Genomic DNA, 23,514 nt, shown 5'->3' with positions numbered 1-23,514 from the left:
AGTAATATCCATTCAGAGCTTAAGGGTCCATCCTGGATTTATGATTGGAAAATTCTGAAATCTCAAAAAGTGTTCCCCTTGCTGTTTGCTGTAATAACTTTTCAAAAAAGAAGACATTTAAATGCCCAGGAAGTGATGGCTCTTTTATTCTGTTAATAAGAAATTGGTATAGCAATCAAAACACTACAGCAGGTCTATGAAACCATGTAATTCCTATTCCTACCCAGAACTGTCCTTTCATTGACATTTCCTTCTACTTACTTGCATTGTTTCCTCCAGCTTAGAGCTCAAAATGTAACTGCAATAAAACAAAATGTCAGAGGCAAAACCCACTACTGTATAAGCAATCTTTTATCTGAGTTAAGATTTATTTTTGTACAGTAAATTGCATACTTTGTTGATAGTGGGTCATCTTTTATTCCTGTGGATTTTTATCTGATAATGACGGTTTTGTATTTTATTCATATGGCTAGAACACATTGGCTCAGCGTTTTGCATCTGTGAGATACGGAAAGTAAATAAAAAACTGATTCTTTCATTTTATACGTAATGTTTTAGATTGAGCATGGTATATGACATGCAGAAATGATATCATAGACCAATCTGACCTGATGCGTTCTGGTCTGTTTCACTGACTGCCAGAACAGTCTCCTACTTGGAACTTGCTCTCACACACACATGGGGGAGCTGAATGCTATTGTGAAAGAAACTACAATCCAGTGAGCATTTTGAGCTGGATGCTTAGTCTAAGGTGACCAGATTTTAACATTGGTAAAGCGGGACACCATTGTCCGGGGGGTTCTTGATCAAAAATTTGGTCTATATGGAGCAATGTACATATATAAATTTCAACATAAATACAATTTGCCAGGTGCCCCCAGATGTCCCTCCAAAAGTAGGACAATCTGGTCACCTTAGCTTAGTCAGATTATAGTGCATATTTGCTTACAAATCAGCAGTGTGTTAAAGTCTCAGATGACAAACTGTGTGTGTGTTTTTTTTGAAGCAGGAAATCTTTAATCCCATATTTGTGCTTGTGGGGCGGGGGGGGGAGTGGGGAAAATGTATATACCCAAGGATTTCATGAGCAAGCTAGAGTGTTTTAGTAATACAGTTAAGTGGCTCCCAGACTTAACCAGGGCAGTCTTTTTGATGACTTGCAGTGGTGGTGCTTAGAGTGAGGAGCTGGTCCCATTTCCTGGTGTTTTGGCCTTCCATTTCCACCTCAGAGTCTCGGCATAGCCAGACAATGAGAGGCCAGCTAGGCATGTCCTGAATCTGTCTAGGATGGTGGACCTCAGAGGCTGATTCCACACAGTGGCAGCTGCACCGGGCTGCTGCCAGTGCATAGCCACATAGTTGCATGCTTTGCAGCTTTCTGTGTCCCCACAGGAGACACATTTCAGTGGGACACCTGGTCCTCTGCTGAAACGTGTCCCCCTGGAAGATGCATCCGTGGTAGAGAGGTTCTGCCATGCAGGGTTTTTTGGGGGTTTTTTTTTTGGGGGGGGTTGCAGAATTGCCCAGAATGGCAACTGCTTTCCAGACTACAGATATCAGTCCTCCTGAAGAAAATGTATGCTTTGGACGGTGGATGCTATGGCATTGTACCCTGCTGAGGTCCCAATTATCCCCGGGCCCCATCCCCAGATCCATCCTCCATTTTAAACCAGGGTCTGGCAAACTTACCCCACCATCCCCACCTGTGGCCAGGCAGGACCTGGCAACCTGATTTCCTGCTGAAAGTCAAAAAGAATCCAAGTACCAGTAGACATACTCTGATTGTTGGGCAAATCTTGGACATATTTTTCTATCATGGTCATGGTTTCCATAGCTCAGCTAATATTCTAGCTGGTCACATCTTATCACTCTGTTATCCTGAAATACCAAAGTAAGTGAATGGGAATATTTCTTTTCTTTATTCAGTGAGTAAAATTTTTGCTGGCAAATAAAAAATACACAACAAATGTTCAACTTAGGGGTTATGTAAGTGGAATGAAAACTTGCATTTATTTAGGTCAGTCTACTTGACGTCATTTGCAAATCGAACATTGTGGGAGGGAAATGTGTATGATAAAATGTATCAAAGCCAACTTCGGCTGTTGTGTCTTTAGGCAATGGCTTTGAAGCAAATTGTTACTTTCCCAATAAATTACCCTTAATTTGGATGAATAAAAACTTGTCCTTTGTCAATTTATAATGATTCTTTTCGGTTCCCCAATGTATTGGTAAGATTTTTATTTTCAAGCCTCCAGTCTGTTCTCATAAGATGAAATAGAGGTTTGTTTGAAACATGTTTACTTCGTAAGTATTTAGTCGCGGGCAAGAATATTGCAATATTAACTACTTGAGGTTGTATGCTCAAAATTAGGGAAGCTTTCCAATTTCTCATTCTTGATCTTTTGACCCAAGAATACCTGTTTCAATTTTGCCCCTCTCCTGGTGACAGAAACCCATGGTTTTATGCCATTCCCTTTTTCCACCTGTGATTTTCTCCCATAAAAATATATGTATCTTCCAACTAGTTATCCATTTGTCCATCAATAAATTATGTGTAAAAATACCATACATAATCTGTATAAATAACATATGAATTGTGTTAAAATATATACCTTCTAAACAAATGTTTTGCCAGCAGTAAAAAAATAAAGAAAGCATTTGACAAAATATAAACAGTCTGTTTTAAATTGTCGAAGTTGGATTAAGGTTTTGACCAAAGAAGTACCAAACTATTTAGCCTTCCTGGGGGTGAACCTCTTAGATGAAAAGGCTGTGAGCCATTTCACCAGTCAACTTTGCTTTCTCTTGCTTGGACGTGATGGTAGGGGGAGGAAAGCAGACAGGTTAAATGGTTTGCAGCCATTTAAACCTAACAGCCGATGGGCAGATCTGTCATTTTTTCTTTCCCTGCCTCCAAGTAGGGAGATATGAAACCAACCAATGAAATAGCTGGCCTTACAGCAAGTTGGTCCACTCGTCATTTCAGGCTGAAATGGCTATGAGACATTTAAACTGTTTTGCCATATTGGACAAAAGTCCAGTAAATGTTTGGGGAAGGCAACCTCGGTTCAGGGCCTATCAACTGGACAAAATTCATGCTGAAGTTTGGCTCATGAACCAGTTCATTCCCATACCTAGAAATGTGCCTATTTCAGTAATAATCAACCAATTCTAACACTATGCACAGTATTAGGACCATGTTATTGCTGGTTCCCTCTCAAGTGTTTAACATTATCCTCAACCTGGCCTAATGGGAAGATGCTTTGGAGCTCTTGACAGCTTTCTTTCTTTCTTTCTTTCTTTCTTTCTTTCTTTCTTTCTTTCTTTCTTTCTTTCTTTCTTTCTTTCTTTCTTTCTTTCTTTTTTATTTCCATGACACTTGCAATAATTTCTGTGCCACTGATAATTAAAAATCACTATATTAAAATGCAATACTTTGATACACATTCTCCTGAAAAATGTGTACTTCTGCAAGCTTATCTACTTCACTGCTTAACAGGATTGCTGATGTCATTCATGTATTTATTTTATTATTTATAACATTTCTGAGCCTCATTTTACATCCTTAAGAAGTGATCAAAGTGAAATAATGGGACATGGCTCTTGGGAAACCTTGGGTGATCACTCATGCCTGTTCATAAGGATGATCCTGTGCTTAAGTTCCCTTCGGCGGCTGGCATCAAAAGTGATGATTTTGTGCTTATGTGTGCCACATATTTTAATTTAGATTATGGGGGAGCGTAGGGTCTGCCTTTCTATGCATTGCATAAACCCAAAGTATCATGTAATAAATATAAACAAAAATGCAAAACAAAACTAGCGCCCAATTTTTAAAAAAACATACAGAATCACTTTGCCGAAACAATCATAATGCACAATAGTAGCATGCTGAGACTTCAATAAACTGAAAGCAGCAGAATGCTATTAAGTATGATAATGTACTAAAAAACTTCAGTTGTAGTATAAATCATTATTCAAAACTGTCCAAAGGCCCTCTGAAATTACACAGATCCTCAAATGTCTTGGAATATGTAAGATCAGTAGTGTGCATGATTGAACAATATATGAAGAATATCCTAGGGTGCATCAGAGAAGATGTGTAGTTGGCATTTCCTGGTATTTTTCAAATCTTCTTCTAGAATCATAGAATTGGAAGGGATCTCCAGGGTCATCTAGTCTAACTGTGTGTACAGTACAGGAACTCAAAACGACCTGCCTACACACAGTGACCCCAATTTCATGCCCAAGTGAATCCCCCTTCAAAAATCTCCAGAATCCAGCCTTGCCTGGAGGAAATTTATCAACCATCCCATAGTGGCAATTAGAAACTCCCTGGATATACAAAGAAGGGCCACAAGAGAGAAACATTGGCACATTCCTTCCTGCCCACCCCCCTCACAATCTGCTTTAGTTCATAATATTAGCATTTCTGTATGATCACTATCTAGCCTCTGCTTAAAAACTTCCAAAGAAGGAGAACCCATCACTTCCCAGGCCTATTATGCACGGCCGCCGAAATGGCGATTTCGGGTCACATGGAAAACGTGGAGGGGGAAGAAGCGAAGCAAACCGCTTATGCACGGGACGGGACACAAACCCAGAGTAACCGATTATGCACACGGCGACCCTGGCGCTGCTGCTGGTTGCACCCCGGTCACCCGGAAGCTGCGCTTTCTTCCGCGTTTCGCTAACGCGGCTTTTTCAGCGGCATGCACTGAATATGCAGCCGGTTGCAGCTGGCACCGTGCGTTATCGGTTATTTTAGTTGCCGCCATTCCACCCCGAATGTGTGCTATCCCGCCCGTGCATAATGGGCCCCAAGGAAGCCTGTTCCACTGAAGTTCCGCTCTGTCAGGAACTTCTTCTGGATGTTTAGCTGAAAATTCTTTTAAATTAATTTCAAACCATTGGTTCTAGTCCGAACCTCTGGGGCATCAGAAAACAACTCTGCTCCATCTTCTGTGTGACAACCTTTCAAGTATTTGAAGATGGCTATCATATTATCTCTTAGTCATCTTCTAGGCTAAACACACCAAGCTCCCTCAAGCTTTCCTCATATGACTTCATCGCCAATCTCTTTACCATCTTCATAGCCCTCCTCCGGGGAGGGGGCACTACATCTTTCTTCAGTTGTAGTACCAAAATTGAACACAGTACTCCCAAGTGAGGTCTTACCATAATTTAGTAAAGTCGTAACATGAGTTCACGTGATCTGGACACTATACTTTTAATACAGACCAAAATCCCATTTGCCTTTTTAGCCACCAATTCACACTGCTGACTCATGTTCAGTGTCCGGTCTAACAAGACCCCCAGATCCTTTTCACACACTACTGCCAAGTCTGGTGCATTTGATTTTTCCTACCTAAATGAAGAACTTTACATTTATCATTTTTGAAATTCAATTTAGCCCAATTTTCTACCTTGTCAAGATCATCCTGCATTCTGAATCTGTCTTCCGATGTGTTTGTTACCCCTCCCAGTTTTGTGTCACCTGAAAATGTAATAAGCACCACTTCTATTCCTTAATCCAAATCATTGATGAATATGTTGAACAATATAGGGACCAGGACAGAAATGTAAGCAACAAAAATGAAAGTCATAGCAGGAACAAATAAATGAAAAGAAACTGAGGCCACATTAAATAATGTCATGCTCTATCATGCACACCAGCTATTGTCCTAACTTAAAGGGCTGAACAGGTTATATTTATTAATTATTTTAAATATTTATATTCCTCCTTACTTCTTTAGACTCAAGATGTCTAACAAAGCCTCAGCACAACAGGGAAAGCAAGTATATGGGCAGTTGTTGATTTTGCCCATTTGCAGGTTGGTAGCTGCAGAAGCCCCTGAACAGATGAGCAAATCTGCCATGGTAGATCATAGGGGGAGAGACAGTCTCACAGCTAGAAGTCTCACAGCTAGAAGGGTCCAGCACCATGAAAGACTTTGCATGTAATTGCCAAGGCCTTAAATTGAGCCCAGTAACTGATGGATAGGGGAGTTACTGCAAAATGGAAGTAATAATATGTATGTTCCATCTGCTCCCTATAATAGCTGAGATACAGTATTCTGCACCAACTGGAACTTCCAAATTGATTTTGAAGGGGGACCAATGTACAGTGCATTACAGTAGAGTAATCTTGATGGCGATGAGTTAGTTTTTATTCTCCACTTTTCTCTACCTAAAGGAGTCTCAAAGTGGCTGTTCTGGTGATCAGGCTTAACCAGAGATGTCAGGTTTCAGCAGCCATTCAGTGTGCTTGAAGAACAAAATGTGAGTTCAAAGGCACCTTTAAGTCCAATGAAGTTTTATTCAAGGTATGAGCTTTCATGTGCATGCACAATTCCTTGGATACAATGTCATGGAATGGAAGTAATCAGTTCAGATTTATAGGCAAAGTGTAAGAGTGCATTTGCATGCAGTAAATGGTTAACAAATTCCAGAGATAAATAGAAAAGAACCCAGCAATTTGGATTTGTTTATATTCACTTGAGACTAAATTGCACAGGAAACATTCTGCGTACAATAAAGATGTCCACATTAAGAGAATAATGAGCAAATATATAATCAATTGCTGACAGCGGTGTGCTTGAAGTGAGAACAAAAGAAAGTTTGAACACTAGTCAGCAAGGCCGGGTCAGAAAGCCAGAGGTTTAGTCAAGCAGGCAGACAAGCTCCAAAAAGGTTGGTCAGTAGTCCCATCTGAGGTCAGAATATCCAAGAAGTCTGGCAGGATTTCAGGCAGAGGTCAGGCAAGGTGGATGTCAGCTAGAACATTACTTACATTTGCTTCCACATAAATCCAAGGTCTCAGCTCCATTAATAAGCCTGATACCAGAGATTCTAACTCTCATCATGCAAACACTCTCCCTGTTGTGCTAATCGTCAATGAGACCCCATGCAGGCATTCTTGTTATCTTTGTTCCACTGGTGACAATGAGCCACAGCTGTTTTGGACATGTTATCAGGAGAGTTGTCCCCCTGATCACCAGCAGCTTGGCCCAAGCAAGGATAAATTGTTTTCAATTTGTTCACTCTTAGCCAGTTTGCATATAAAAGGTGAGATGTATGTAGTTATAACTGTCAAGAAATAGACAAGGGCAGGGCTATGAGTGCAGAAAAGAGTGCAGAAATGGCAGCAAAGGCAGAGGGAAAAAAAGGAGATGTGTTTTTTTTTCCCCCTCCTGCCTCCTCCAACTGTAGCTCAGAGAAGATTGATGAAGCCACTTCCTGGAAGCAGCTGGTGCTGCCACCATGACACAAAATGGTGACCAATGGGGGGGGGGGGGTTGGTGAGAACAGGTGCATGGAGCAGCAGTTTGGCAATAAAGGGATGGGGCCTGTAGGAGAGAGAAAAGGAGGACCGGGATGTAGATTGGGAAAGACTTCTCAGAAATGAGTGAAGGTGAAAAGGGGGCCACAGTTGCCACTGCATGTCTGAACAGCTGCAGAACTGAGAGGCAAAGTGCGTATGGGATCTGGGAAGATTCAGATCTCTCCTCCTGAATCAGTAACCTATTGTCTGGGTCACCCAGGGCCAATTGCTCAGCCTGGCCCACCTTACAGGGTTGGTGGTGGTAGTGGGGATGGGATGCTAGAGGGAAGAGTCTGGTGTGCCTCCTTGATATTCTCAAAGATAGACTAGGGGAAAAGAGGAAACAAAGAGCATCCAAGTATCATGCTTAGCTGCTGAGACTGAACATATAGAAGGGGTTCTGAATAACTACCTTGTTTATTTATCATATGGCAAAAGTAAATAATCTGTATGGAAATACCCATTTTTAAGGTATCCCTTGGAGGGAGGGCTACTATTCTATTTCAGGAAATTCATTTATTGGGGCTTTTGTGGATTCTCCAGTAAATCAATTGCTTTCAATCTTAGGAACAAATTGCTTTTGTTTGTATTTCTGGTACCTGGCATTATATTTTATGGCAAACATGGTCGGATCTGACAAAGTAATGTTTATGTCAGATCCAGGCCTCATAACAAATGAATTTGGTGTCCCTGATCTAAAGCATGTCTCCTTCAGATAGTTCGGTCTGAACTCAGATTGAAAGGGATCTAGAACAGATGAGTTACTCAAGAAAATCTGGAGCTGTTCTGCTACTGCTCTGAAAGTCCCTTAAATAAAGTCCCTTAGTCTAGGAAGGGCAGATTTCACATAACTGGCAACATCTTTTGTTCTGTAGGGATAATTGCCTCTTTAAGTGGTCAGGGGAAGGTACCCTGAGTTAGGGACTCAGTGGTCAGGGGAAGGTACCCTGACTGGTTTATAATAGATGCTAAGTATTCATTGATGGATTTATAATAGTTACCAAATATTCATTCACGGATGGTCTTCACATGATTTTAGAAGCCAGGATTGGCAGGGGCACAAGTAGTGGCCTTCACCAATGCCAGGAGTTTGTCAACATCCATAATGGAAAATGGGTCACAATGGTCCGTATATATAGAAAAGGCTGTGTAATAGGCAGTTCTTCCTGTGGGGCTATGCTGTAGTCAGCATCTGCATGAAAGGGGTATGGCAGTGCCATGTGTACTTTACTGAACATAATGTTCTTCTCATCTACTTCAGATTCTGCAATAGAAGCCTTATGTTGGATGTTTGTATGCTCTGCAACAATTTTGGGTTCAGAACTGCTTACATCACTTGAAATGAGGATGGGAGTATGCCTAGAGGTTCATTGTGTAAGCTGCCACTTTGGGAAGAGCTTGCACAACATCCTATGAGGAGAAATAGAAAAGTTCTACAGCCTCCCCTGCCCCCCCCCAAGTCCATTCCCATAGAAAGCGTAGGAATGGCATGAACATCAAGCAGAAAAGTAGTCCACAGAGAGATTCCAAACAAATACTTTAGAGCCAAGGAAAATAATTTCCTCTTTGGTAGGGAAGTGGTCCAAACATATTCCACACTGGCATTACATTTTTCCATTTCCTCCTGATGCCTAACTTTTAAAGACCTGCCAAATCCTATCAAGATCAGTTTAGTTCTGAGACTCTCAGCATGAGAAGCTTAAGCCTACATCCTTAGCAATTAACCTCCCTCACCTCCACACCACTCAAAAAATTTAAAACAGTTGGCTTCCTGTCTGGCTACTCACCAAGGTGCAACATTCCAGCTGTCTTTTTTTTTCCTTCAAAAAAGAAAAGAAAAGAAAAAAAGAGTCCAGGCACTTATACTGCAGTACTTTGGAACTAATGCTATAAACTGCAATCAAGCACCTATGGGGCAGAAAAATAAAGAATGATCTTTGCCACTCCGTGCAAACGACCAAGAGCCATTGCTAAACTACAAGTGCAAAAGAACAATCCAGAAATACAAAGGAGGGAAGATGATAACTGCTTAGATGATTCTGAAATTAGAAGTGTCAGAATTGGCAGAGTTTTCTTCTCCCCTTGTTGGTCAAAGCTTTATTTTCCATCCGTATATTGGCTGTCCTGGGTGTCATTGGTGCAGAGAGAAGGAATCTGTCAGTCTCATCTGGCAGCTAGGGGCTGGATTTTCCAGCTCATTAGTGAAAGAGATGAGGGGGCAAAAGCTGGATTTTCCTCCAGGGAAATGTTAAAGAAGCACATATCATTTACTTTGATTCTTTTTGGCTCTTGGTTATTGTGATCATGTACTCAGCCTTCACAGGAAAAGTTCTATAGGAGGCTTACCTTTGAAATTATAATTTTCCTAATTAGGGAATGTTTCTCTAATTACACGTTGAATGATGTCTATTAGATGTCCTGCACTAATGAGTTCTGTTCATGAAGTAGAGATGAGAAGGTGACAAAAGTCTGGTCTTTTTAATATTGTGGCTACACCTTGATTATAAGCAGGGTTATAACATTAACATTTTTTAATGATATTGGAATTTCCAGCCCACTTCTGAATGGCAAGCTTAACAGGGAGGGGAAATCTGCCCTATCTGTTATTGAAGTGGAGTTTGAACAGGTTGGCTCACTACTCATCACAGACTTTTTATGGCCAGTTAGTCTGTACTTTCCAGAATTCCTGTTAGACAGGAAGTATGTAGGTACTAATTTTCAAAAATAGAAAAATGGGTTTGGGAGATTGCACAGCCTGTTTCTTTCGATGGAAACAGCTTCTTTTCAGTCTTTCTTTGCAAATAGAAACTCGATCTGCGGCAGCTTGATAGTCTAACTTGCAGAGGCACTTATACAAACAGCAATCAGAGGCATTGTTTCGAACAGACAATGACAGGAAATGATCACGCCTCCCCACTTTTGTGCTTTTTGTCACCCCACCATCTTAGGGTGAACTCAGCAGCAAACTGTAGTAGTAGATGAAATTACTTCTTTCAGCCAGCGAGATTTCTTGATTGGCTAAATCTGCTTTCACTTGCTAATTTCTGTCAATTATACTTCCTTACCAGAAGTGTGTATTTCTTTTTAAATTTCCATTAGTAAACCTGCAGGTAGAGGTTTTAGGGAATCCAAATGGTAGAGGTTTTAGGGAATCCAAATGGAATTATTAACTCCAAGTCCATAAATGACTAAGGGACAATGTAAGGCGAAATATCTGTAAGAAGCTAATAGATATTGCTTGACTCTTCAATAAGTAATTATGTTTCAACATTCATTGTCCTGCTCATGACCTGTTGAGCTGTTTGGACATTTATATTCACATGATTACTACACACACACACACCCTGACAATTAAATTTTCTCACCACTCATCCACTACATCCAACAGTGAAATAGCTGCATACTAAAATTTTGAATTTTTTTTAGCTTTGCTATTTAGACCTCTTATATAAGGTAATTGTGATATCTGTATTGGTAGGCATCAGGGTAGCTATGGGAAAAGAAGTGCAAATATGTGCAAGTACATGGTATTTACAATTGGACTGTAAAATTGTTATGAATGAATTTTAAATCAGCCAGGCTAACGGAGAATGCTAGATTAGGAATGCAAACCAGACTGTGTTCTCTTGAATCCTAATAGGCTCAAAATGCCTTTGCTTATTGTTACTAATTTGTCTGAGAACACAGCTTTGTGATTGTTTTTTTAAAATAATTTTATTATTTATTATTATATGAAGCATTTACAGAAAAGTAAAGAGAAAAAAGCGACCAGCTGATATGGTTTGCCATCCTCTTTTAACATACATATTCAGTTCCCATCACATATTAATCCTAATCTAGAGGTTTTTACCATCTTTCTTAGCAAAATGATTGTTAATACATATGAGAGTATGATCTGTTATAAGAATATATTCTATTATTATCTTAAGTGATATAAGGTCAGTCCCCTTCATAAATTGGCCCTGACCTAAGAGTTACTGCTGCTGTCTTGTTAATACATATGAAGTATAGTTTGCCATCCACTTTTAGCATACATATTGGCATACATATTCAGTTTCCATCATATATTGATCCTGCTCTAGAAGTTATTACCATCTTTCTTAGCAGAGTAATTGTTGATACATATGAGAGTATAATCTATTATAAGAATATATTCTATTATTGTCTTAGATGATATAAAGTCAGTTCCCTTCATATATTGGTCCTGTCCTAAAAGTTACTGCTGCTGTCTTCCCCACAGGAAACCAGGAGAATGCTCCACTGTTCATCACATCCTTCAGGTGGTCGCAGAAAATGAAATTGTGTTTTTTTCCATAGTAGAGTATTTCTAGTTGTCCTTCTGTCAGGGCCAAAGAAGTCTCTTGCTTGATTCTTGCTTGTAGTCACCTTTAAGTAGGCTCTGTGTACTTTATCAATCTGGATCTCTTCCTCTGGTCGCACAGAGATATCTCCTGATAGCTTCCTGTGTGCTGTCGCCTTTGAATAGACTCTTTTTTATTTTGTTGATCCAAATCACTTCCTGCTCTAAATAGACTTCCAGGTTTTCAGTGCTTTCCTTCCTTAAATCTGTTTTGCCAAGTTCTTCCAAGGTGCTTTGGATTTTTACGTCCCTAGCTCTCTCCCCCTCCTGTTGATTAACTTCCAGACATTGAATTCTCGTTTGAAGTATTGTTGGCTGAGTTGTGTTTTCATCAGCCATTTTTTCCAGACCGTCGATTCTGTCTAAAAGCTCTTTCTTAGTCTTTCGGATTTCCTTTCCCATCTTATTGACTGCTTTCAGTATCTTTGAGTTCCCTTCGCATAACAAATGGAAAAGCTGTGCCTTAGTTAATTTTTCCATAGTTCTAGGCAGTCACAAACTATAAATAGAAAGTCTCGTGAGGTCTCGCGGGAGCACGAGCGATCCAAAATTATCAGTTTGTTGATCTCCGTATCAAGTCAGCTTCCCCCACTGAACTCTCTCCAGCAAAACTTTAAAGTCTCTCTTTTCTTGAGCTCTCTCTTTGTTTGGTTAGTGGGTATAATTAGCTGGGAGCCTCTCACTCGATGAAAGAAAGAATTCACTTGTAAATTGGTTGAGGGGGGGGGGAGAGCTTGTGGGGAAAGAAAAGGAAAAACCAGAAAACTTTCAGTCCTTACTGTTGTAGACTTCGGCTCCTGTCAGTCTGGTAAAAGATGATCTGGGAAGAATGTAGGGTCAGCTGGTCGTTTCAGACCTCTTGCCAATTGGATGGGTTAAAAAGCCAATCCACTTATTAACACTGTTCTATATTCTGAAGTGTCTTAGATCCACAGAACAGGTATCATTTTTTCCTTCTTAGTACTCTTCAACAGTTTTGAATTCAGGTGCCCCAGCTCAAACCTTTTTAATTTTAGAAATGTTGATCTAATGACCTTCATTACTCCTGTTCTTGGGGCTAAATTACAGCAATGGTAGTAGGTAAAGTATTTTTTTTTACTGACTTAGAAAAATGGGAGTAATAATGGAAGCTTCAGAATGAGGAATGTCTTCAAATCAATCAGTAATTTTGAAAATGAACTGTCATTTAGTTAGTGGGGAGGAAGGGTCAAGTGATCGGGTCTCTTGCCTTTGCTTTCGTTAAGTCAAGCTGATCCTGCATTCACACATCCGGGAGGACCTTGTGTAGCTCTGCAGGTGGGTTTGGAACTGTTCATTATTCAGGATTCATCTTGGTCTCAGAGGAGACTGAGTCAATATTTAGTGCTCAGAGAGGTGCACGGAGATACGAGCTAACAAGATCTTCCATCACAACAGATGAGATGTGTTCTTCATGTCTGCTGATGCTCAGATGTTTTGGCAAAGAAGCTGACACCTCTAACAGCCACCAGAGGATCCTTAGTTTATTCCCTCACCTACTCTAGACATGCAACGATGTGACAAGACTTGACATATAAATAGCCCTGTTTCCTGGGTTTTGGTTTGAATGATAATTGACTTAGAAAATTCAGCAAGGGTTATTCATCCAAGAGGTTTGAGGTTCAGATCCTGGCAAGGTCATGAATGGAGTGATTTCTTGAGTCTCTCTTCTCACTCATCAATGTCATAAGACCATTTGGCTCCTGCAGCATCACTAAACATTTGTTTACTAGCTGTAGACTCAAAGATAGCATCAGAACTGGGACACAAAGGTTAGCAAGGCTGTGTTTTCTGAAGGGAAAGACACAGAATTTCAGTGGAGGCAAGGGCTTGTGCTGTGGGGACCACAATAATTGACATATACTGTAGCCAGGTCTGGGTGTAATCTATGCCATAAATGCCAAATTTCAGCATGAAACACATGCACATAGTCTCTACTAGGAACAATGTATGCCTTGTAAGTACTTAAATTAATCAAGTACATTTGCAAAGTTTAGTGCAATTATAATATGTTTCTTTGTCTTTCCCCCCTTTCCTTCTCTGCTGTATTAGTTTATTTCTAAAAGGGCTGGAGGGACAAGAAAATTAAAAATGAGGGACAGATATAGTCACTGAGATCAGAAGACTGATCATGGAATGATAGTCATGGGTTAGTATTCAAAGAAAGTTTAATTCACCATGTTCTGTTGAAAAATGGGGTTGTGCTTAAATTGTATGCCAGCAAGTTTTTTAAAATACTCAATACTTTGGGTAGAAGAGAAAAAAATCAGAATGTTCTGTCTCCTGGCAACATGATGAGAAAGATATTCTTATGAACCAGGAGTTAGTTGGTAGTCTAGAGCTTGGGTCTAGAAGGCAAGAGCTAGAGTACAAGAGCTGGTGCCTTATGAACTGGCTGATTTAGCAAGAACTCCTTCTTAGTTCAAGGCTTAAAAAGAGGGAATGGGCTCCAAAATGTTCTGAAAGTGGATTCCAGGATTCATCTGTCTGGTGCTTGATTGGCCCAGAATCTTGCTAAATTCACTGGAACAGTGGTCTAGAACAGAAGACTGGCAGCCTAGCTCTGCTGGGCCACTTTTGAATGGGCCTGCTGTCTCTACTACTCTGCTTGGAAGGCTGGTAGTCCAGGATCTGATCCGGCACAGCTAGGATATAGCTGTCACTGGATATAGCTGTCACCTATCCTATAGGTGTCAAGTTCCCACCTGTAGGCTCTTTGAGCATAATTTTGACAGTTAGCAGTTCTAGATCTGAGAGAACCCCCACAATGCTGATAAGTTCCCAAGCCGCTTTCTCCAGTTCATTTGGTTCCTGTTTAGAAGAGCTGAGCACAGGACCATGGCTAACATGACAATGGTCATGCCACAGAGCTGTCCAAGGTGCTGATACCTTGCCATAATGCTTTTTAACATGAGTCGTTGGGACACCCTGTTTAATTTGCATGTACTGAGCTGTATCACTTACCTGACATTAAAGGACTTCAGTTTGCCTCTGGCATGTGAGGGAGGACTTCTCAGGCTTCACTCATTTGTTTGATTTTTTTTCCCTTTTCAAGTTACTTCTGTCCTCTCCATGAGCACCTCTGAAGCCAACTTGGGAGTCCTCTTCAGCCCAGGTCTACAGGGCTTTATATCCCAGTACAGCCTTCCAAGGCTTAAACCTCCTCAGGGAAGTCTCATTTGATGCCTTGCCTTTGTTACCCTTATCATCCTGGCAACTGACCTGAAAGGAAGAGTAGTCCCAGTGTCCTCCACAAGGGTCAGAGTGTTTCACAGAACTGTTGTGGTGGTGTCAAATAGGTGACCAAAATCAGGGAATTCCTGCTTATTCTTCCAGCTAGCATGGTATGGCCAGCATTTCCCCACTGCTCTGACAGTAACGGCATTTTGCCCACCAGTTAATCAATGGTCCATCCATTTGCATTGAGTCTAGAGCTATCTTTTGAGCAATCAGTAGTCCAGTTATCTGAAAACTCAGTGGGTTCTGAACATTGCACTAAACCTTTGGTACATACTTAGCCTTATATCAGTTATCGGATTCTGCACTTATATCTAATGAGTGTATATGGAGAACACTCTAAGGAATGTCCCTAGTCACCGAGATTCATCAGAGGAAATGCAACACACCCCTTATTAAATTACAGCGATTCCCCCCTTTTGAATGCATTTTATAAGTCTTTATTTGCAAGTTTCAATATCCATAAAGAGTAGATGCCTACACAATGAACACATGAAGTTTCTCACTCCTCCTGTCTCAGTTGATATCCTCCTGCATAGGTACGCTCATTCTATGCTATATAATTTTTGGGATCTATTTTAAGAATTGTTTTCTTTAAATTCATAAGTGAATGGGCTGAGATGATCTGCTGCAGGGTCACAATCCGACTGTCACCTACTATTCATCTTCATATATTACTGTTCTCATAGGAGGGGGTTTGTTAGTTCTGTGGCAATCGTCTGATGTGGCAATGTGTACCAGCATCACCCTCTTTCCACCTGTCACATATTTTTATGGGTACTCTGCACTTGGTGATATATCACCTTACTTGAACGAAACCAATATCAACTGCAATATTTATTTGAAACTCTGGCTTTGGTAGTCGTTCTTTCTGTAAGTGGACTCACATGATTTAGCAATCCTGATGTGTTTGTGAATGCCTGCATTTCTCTTGTAAAAATCTCCTGGCTGATGATCATTTGTCATTAGGATTCTTTATTTTATTAGGGGCTTGAGGTAGAAGAACTTTCATGCTCATTTTCATATGACTCTATGACTTTGGCAAACCAAAGCATGCTACTGAGCTAAAAGTATTTATTCATATTCCTTATAGTCTGTCTTTCTCACTGAGAAGTACAAGCTATAGGGTAGAACATCCTATGGACAGTGCAGTAGGATTTGACTTGTAGAAATATGGCTGCAACTAGAGCAAAGCATAAGCATTAATGTAACACATTGCAGAAATTTAAAAAAAATACTAGTGGGAACCTACTTTCAGCCACAGGTAGTATGAATTATATACTAGTGGCGTAGTCTACAGTTCCTAACCCTTCCCCTCAGGCTTCTTTTTAAACTACATTTGTACTGTGCAGCCCTTTTCCCTGTGCAAAAAAGCACTCTTGAATACTGCAGCTGATTTCAGTCGGAAAGAGTTAAGTGCACTGAAATGCCAAATACTAAACTTTACGTGGATTTTAAAAACAGTTATTACTAGCAATTGTTAAATCTAATTTAGCTTAAATGTCCAGTTTTACATTTAGGATTTGTATATGTTTTCTGAGTAATGAATTTCATTTAAGAAATATAATTCACCATATTTGTGACATTTTCCCATGTATATTGTTTAAAGCCCAATGGTTGCAAATTCAGGCAACCTTGATAATTAATATTACAGAGAGTTGTGTTTTGTTATAAAATAGCAGTTTTGTTCCCCCACAAAGGCTTTCTCAGGTACCAGTGAATTTGATTTTTGTAAAGGCCTTCATTTAAAAAAATAATAATTTTAGCGTAGCATTAGCGTACATTGATTTATTCACAATGTCTCTATTTATTTGTTTGTTTGTTTATTTATTTATTTATTCATTTATTGTATTTATATACCACCACTCTCAAGAATTGTGGCTGCTGGTGGTTTACATATAATAGATATACACCCCATACATCTTTAAAATCAAATAAAACATTCTAACCCCAATTAATCAACCAATTGTGGCATAAAACATTACCCAATAACGCTTCTCTGAGCCTGGTTTCAGAAAGGGACAGAATATTAAAAGGGGCAGACATAGTCTAATAGCAGTTCTGGCCTCAAAAGCGGGGTAGCAGCCTGATCTTAACGCCCCGGTCCTTCCACTTGGCCTTAAGCAAATCCCTGGTGGAAGAGCTCTGTTTTGCAGGCCCTGTGCAACCCAGAGAGCTCCAACAGGGCTCACAGCTCCTCCGGGAGCTCATTCCACCAGGTAGGGGGCCAGAACCAAAAATAAGCAAAGATCCTACAACAGCAGAAATGGTTCAGGGAGCATCACAGTGTATTATATTGATAGGTCAGTTGAAATAAAGACCTTTTTAGATTGAATTTGGAGCACAGAAAAGGAATTGGCTAGTAAATAAGGCATGAGTTTTACCTCTCTGTGTGTGCGTGCATCAGCAAAGTTGCCACAGGTAAGCATGACACAGATAAAATGTCAAAAGTGTGATTTGGGCTTCTAGCTCTCTAATGATGCATTACTATCCCAGCAATAGAGTTTGTACAACCCTGGCAGCCTTCTCAGGTAGATGTTTTACAAATGTTCTGAAACAGAGCACCAGAAATGAAGTAAGAAGGCTAGTCGTGAGTGAGTGTTGTATAAGTCTTTGTTACAAATCACACATTTTTGTAATTGAGAAACATTGTTCGGATGCAAACCTCATCTCATTTATTGTCAGGTTCTTTCATATATTCACATTATAGTCATAATAATATGAGTTCAAGGTTGGAATGTTATGAAAACATAGCTCACACAGTATATGATTTCTGTCTTCCAGTAGCAACTTTGGTGATTTTATTTTGGAAAGGCTCTGTTAGACCATTTATGCACTGGAGATTTCATGCCAGGCTGCAGGCTGGAGATTTAGTTGTGGCAGGTTGCCCCACCTCTTCCTGCACCCACATGGGGGAGCATTTGGCCTGGTGTGCCTCATCCGCCCCCAATTGGTGCTCCTGCACAGGAGCTGGGGCAGTGAAGTTCCCAGTGCTTAAATGGTCTTATAGAGACCACCAATTCACAAAATCACAGAGCTTAATGGAAGGTTCTCTGTTTTAAAACATCTTTTATTTCTCTTCTCTGGATAGGCCTTTGTTTTATCTAAAATATCAACAGGATTATTTCAAGAACTGAAGATTTCTTCAGTCATTGTCGTTTTTATCATATATTCAGATGATTAAACAGAACTGATTTCTCTTTTGCATCAGAACCAAGTGGGAATTTGCTATAAATGCTGTAAGAAATAATACACAATGTAGGATCTGTATGATTTCCATGGCTGTTTAGATCCTTCATTGGCTTTTTCAACAGATAAGTGATGCTATTCCTCCACCATCAGCGGACTTTTAAGGTGTTTTATATTAACTATATAAATACCAACATTCACAAATTGCTGACATTTTCCTTTAGTCAGTATGAAATGTGTATCAATGTTCTATATGAAGAAAAGCAAATGGATGTAGAATTATGGCATATAAATGCAAACCAGTTGAATCCACATCTGCCATATATATTTCCAGTCATTCCAGTATAAATGGTTTAAATTAGGAAGGGCATTATAATGCTTAATAAATCACAGAACCACCATGACTTTCTTTTTCAGATTACCTACAAGGCTGTTGGTTCTCTAGATCCCACTGCTGACCTGTCTAACCAGAGAGGAAAGGTCTTCAAACTAAGAAATGAAACTCACCACCTGTTTGTAGGATTATATCCAGGGACCACATACTCATTCACCATCAAAGCCAGCACAATCAAGGGGTTTGGACCTCCTATCACCACGCGGATTGCAACTAAAATTGCAGGTATTATCCTGATAAGGGGAGAGAGTACTCCATGTCTGCCCTAATTTTTGTAATTACTCTTCCATTCTGGATTTTTACCGACAAATTCTGCTACTAAAAATGGGAATTGCTTTTAAAATAACCTCCTACAAATGAATGGTACATCCACCTATCTGGCATTCGCAGTGTCAGCAAGAAGCAGATCTCAAGGACAGCTGTGCAGACTTTAAGAAGCATAGTAGCTTTCCCAGGCAAACCTGATGGGATTTTAAGACGGTGATCAGGCTTCAGAGATCATAGAATCATAGAATCATAGAGTTGGAAGGGGCCATACAGGCCATCTAGTCCAACCCCCTGCTCAACGCAGGGTCAGCCCTAAGCATCCTAAAGATGAAAAGCCTGTCCTCTGCCCCCCATCCCAATTTTCATTTCAGAGGAACCTAACAGTAAACAAAACTAAATTAAACTACCTAAATTATAATATGACAAGCAGGAACCCACAAGATTGCAGGGGAGGATATCATTCATTCCCACCTAATAGGACAGCCTAGTTGATGTGGCAGAAGTGGCAGTGGGCCATTACTCCTTGCCCATCCAAATTACCAACAGTCCAGTGGGGACTCTTGCAATGGGACTCTTTAGCCGTAGCAACTTGCAAAGAGAGGGCTATGGCAGCTCCCGCTCCTCACCCACCCACTGCTCACCTGCAATGCCAGTAGCAGAAGGAGAACAGTAGGTAAAGCAACAGTTATCTTTAAAATGCTGCCACTTCAGCCCTATTGGTGAAAGCAGTGGAGGCAGCTCCTATTCTCCTTTGCCTGCCTACCCATCTGCCCACAATTCCACTGCCTCGGTCTGACTGGGTCAGGTGATGATCAGGTGGTTCTTACCTAAAATGTAGGCTGAGATCAGATGACACAGCATTGCAAGATCTCAGTACTCTCATGTAAAATTTAATTTTGGATTTTCCCCCCTGCAAGCCTGTGGTTTTCCCCAGGTCTCTAGAAAAATACCTAATTTGCTGTGTCTCAGTCAGCAGCTTTGCTATTAGATGTATTACGTATCATTTGATGGACTGAGTTGCGACTCTTATAAAAAAACTGCATATACAAAAATATCTTTCCCTTGCCCATCACTTTCTGCATAATAAATTTCTGAATGTGGCTGCCATGTGCTTATTTCTTAGCCATGAATTAAAGTATAGACATTTTATTTATTGGCCACTAAAAAGGATTTTGGAAATTCAGCAGTAAAAATTTCAGCACTGTGAGCTAAATGATCAGCTCAGCTGCTTTATATAGAAGAATCATGCAGGTAGAATATACGTTAATTGGGAAAGTGGGATATTTTGCATGTGCTTTGACAATGCATCTTGCACAGCTTATAATACTAGTTGTCTTATAACAATTACATGTAACTTGTCCAGTATATGTACTGCTGACTCTCATGGCTCCATAGTTTGGTCATAGTTTGGTCATCATATGTTAATGTGATTCCTGTGGTATACGTACATACCATGCAATCTTCCGGTAGGCCAGGCAGCATTTGTGTTAGAGGAATCACTTAAGCAGAGAACTGCAGGATCCTGATCATTATGAAGAAGAAGAAGAAGAGTTGGTTCTTATATGCCGCTTTTCCCTACCCGAAGGAGGCTCAAAGCGGCTTACAGTCGCCTTCCCATTCCTCTCCCCACAACAGACTTGAGGGAAACTATACTTGTTAGGCATGTGTATTCTGAGTATACTTCTGATAAGTGGGTATAAAAATCCAACAGCCTTGTTTAAATGTGTGACTCTGCTATTACTGCTATTTAACATTTGTTTTATGTAGCATGGAGTAACCCATATAAATATGGATAAGAGAATTTTCAGGAGATGAGAGGATAGACCAGCACTGAGATCCTTAGCAAGTTTATAATTAATGGCCCTGATCCATAGGGAAGCATGTGTGCTACTAATTTGCACCTCTGAGAGTTTCCTTTTCAGAAGAAGCCTCCAAAGCTCTTCTTTTAACTCTCCCAAGTTCAAAGAGCAGTTTGGCATAGTGCATGAGAAACTGCAGAATGATAGGATGGGTACACTGAATGTGCCGTTTCCTTAATAAAAACCTCTTGCAAGGAATAAACGGCAGCTCAATTGTCAACAGAGTTAGATGTAATCAATTTATGCTTCTTGCCTTAAAGATTTAGGAAAATACTATGCAAAAAATGTCACCTAAGCTACAGTAATGAATTTGAGGGTAAAATATTTGCCTATATATCCATCCATAATTAAACAGCAAGGCTATTTCACATTCTTGTTTCTTCGTTTGTTTAAGTCCCAGTTATATCCTGCCATCACAGGACATGTGCCAAAGTAAATGGTCGCTCAGAAACAGGAAACCTGTTATTGCATGCCCTTCTGTCGGTACTAGGGGACTTTGGGTTCACAGTACAATGTGACTGATTTCAGATCTCATAAAGTAACTAATGCATGGATTATTTTGTTGTGCTGCAGCTCCATCAATGCCAGAATATGATACCGACTCTCCTCTGAATGAGACGGAGACAACCATTACAGTCATGCTGAAGCCAGCTCAGTCTCGTGGCGCACCTGTCAGGTAAAAGATTCATCATGGTCTCCCCTTATTTGCTCTCTGAAGTTTCTTGTTTACAAATTTGATGTATCCTTCTCCTTATTTAAATATAAAAAGCAAGGTTCTGATTACTCAGTGAGGCCAGATTGAGAGTTGTGGATATAAATTAATTTTCACAGGAGCTGCTGGCACTGTTGTGGGCACTGTCAGGTTTATGAGTTGCCTTTATGCCATCTCCCCAGAGTCCTGCTTGAGGTGGCTCACAATTAAAAACTACAGTATAAAATACACACATCATTAGACATAAGCAACAAACAGTAGACTGTGCAGCCTGACTGTTCATAGTCAGTGTTACTTATTGCAGCAGATGAAGGACTGCAGGACTGGATATCCAGAAACTCTTTGCATCAATCATCAGGTTGTGCTAAAGGAAGATTCTTGTCTTGCCATCTTTCCCCTAAGTTAGTTTTCTACATTGTTACCCAACCCAGTATACATGGGTCAGGGTCATAATGTGTAAAGATGTCCCTTGTTTTACAGAACAAATGTGTACTTTGGGCAATTATATTCTTGGAGTCCTTAGCCTACATATACACCAAGGTCAGAGACAAGCCGTTGCAGACTACCTGTGCACATCTCTTGCCATGGCTGCAACTTGACATACTTTCCACCGCTATTTGCCAGTACTGAGAATTGCCACCTTTTTCAGGGTCCCCTTAGTCCTCATGTGGTGGCACACTGCACCCAGCCAAGTGTGGACTTGTGTTGGGAAGAGGGAACTGGTGCAAAAGTGTAACCTTATATGTGAACTCCAGCCACTTTTAAAAAACAAACAACCTCCCCTCGAAATCATTGGTGAATCATCGCCTTTTAAACTGTGGAGTCAAAGAAGAGGGAAGAAGAAGAGTTGGCTCTTATATGCCGCTTTCCTCTACCCGAAGGAGTCTCAAAGCACCTTAGAGTCCTTTCCTCTCCCCACAACAGACACCCTGTGAGGTGGGTGAGGCTGAGAGAGCCCTGATATCACTGCTCAGTCAGAATGGCTTTATCAGTGCTGTGGCTAGCCCAAGGCCACCCAGCTGGTTGCATGTGGGGAGTGCAGAATCAAACCCAGCTCACCAGATTGAAGTCCGCACTCCTAAGCACTACACCAAACTGGCTCTGGGGTGCCGTTGGGGGGACATTAAATATATTACCTGACAATTTTTATGGCTATTTATTCATAGTGTTCCTATTCTCGCTTGTTCCCCTTGTTTTCACAGACCACACATGTATTTTGGGCGCTTATAATACTTGGAGATTGTTAGTCTATGTATACCAAACTCAGATTCAGATTGACACTTTGAAGAATAAAAGGGAAAAGACTCTTAAGCAAATGAGAGGGTGTGTGCACCATTTTTATGGCTGCTTATTCATAGTGTTCCAATTCTCCATGATGCCATTTTATCTTCTCTCTGACTGTTTGATCCTAGTCAATCAGAGTTCATGTGAGATGAGGATTCTATATAGCCAATAGGATTTGCCTACTCAGTGACATTACAGAGGGCAAATGAAGCCTGATTGATGGGGTACATTTTTGAGAATATTCACCCACATTGGCAAGGAAAGGTACATGTTCCAGTGTTGCCTATGATACTATATGACCCCTTCTGACTTCCTCTTTGCCTTTCTCTGCCTTCCCTCTCAGCCTTTTAATTTGGTCTAAATAATAGGGTATAATAGCTCAGAATGCTACCTGTTCCTCATTCTTTGTTATGCTGATTTTACCAATTGCTATTTATCACCATTAAAATTACCCATAATATGTCTTATGTATCAATATACTGTATTAATTATGCCAATTTGTTATTTCATTTATCAAGAGTTACTTTATAATTAATTGACAGCTTTTCTAAAAAGCAGTCATACCCTGATTTCCTTCTTGTATGAGTTTTGCCAATGCATTGCTCTTTCAGTTGATAGACACTAAAGATCACAGGACCATGGATCAGAGTTAATAGACTGTCCTTCTCTCTCCCCCTCCCTCTCTGTGCTTGAGAAAGTTAGAAATCTGTTGTTTTTGTGGAACATTAAACTGAGATTTACTAGCATATGATTAGGAATTTCTACAATTTGTTGCAAAAAGGGGGGCTTTCTGTAAATTGGCAGCATATTTATGACATGTATTATAACTGAATACAAGAACAAACATAAAAGAGATTAATGTACATAGCTTTG

General features: G+C 40.3%; 1 protein-coding gene across 10 annotated transcripts in view; it reads left to right on the top strand.

The window, feature by feature from the left end:
* The window catches only part of PTPRT (protein tyrosine phosphatase receptor type T), a 769,637-nt gene that overhangs the window by 546,801 nt on the left and 199,322 nt on the right, over window positions 1-23,514 (top strand). For all 10 annotated transcript variants that reach the window (XM_077335394.1, XM_077335396.1, XM_077335393.1 and 7 more), the window contains exons 10-11: window positions 18,543-18,744; window positions 21,219-21,321. In XM_077335394.1, the coding sequence (XP_077191509.1) occupies window positions 18,543-18,744; window positions 21,219-21,321 (305 nt within the window). The remainder of the gene's footprint in view (window positions 1-18,542; window positions 18,745-21,218; window positions 21,322-23,514) is intronic.

The sequence above is a fragment of the Paroedura picta genome, chromosome 4, assembly GCF_049243985.1.
Source record: "Paroedura picta isolate Pp20150507F chromosome 4, Ppicta_v3.0, whole genome shotgun sequence".
In the NCBI taxonomy this organism is placed as follows: Eukaryota; Metazoa; Chordata; class Lepidosauria; order Squamata; family Gekkonidae; genus Paroedura; species Paroedura picta.
Note: the sequence above shows the minus strand (reverse complement) of the source record. Positions and strands in the feature narration are given on the sequence as shown.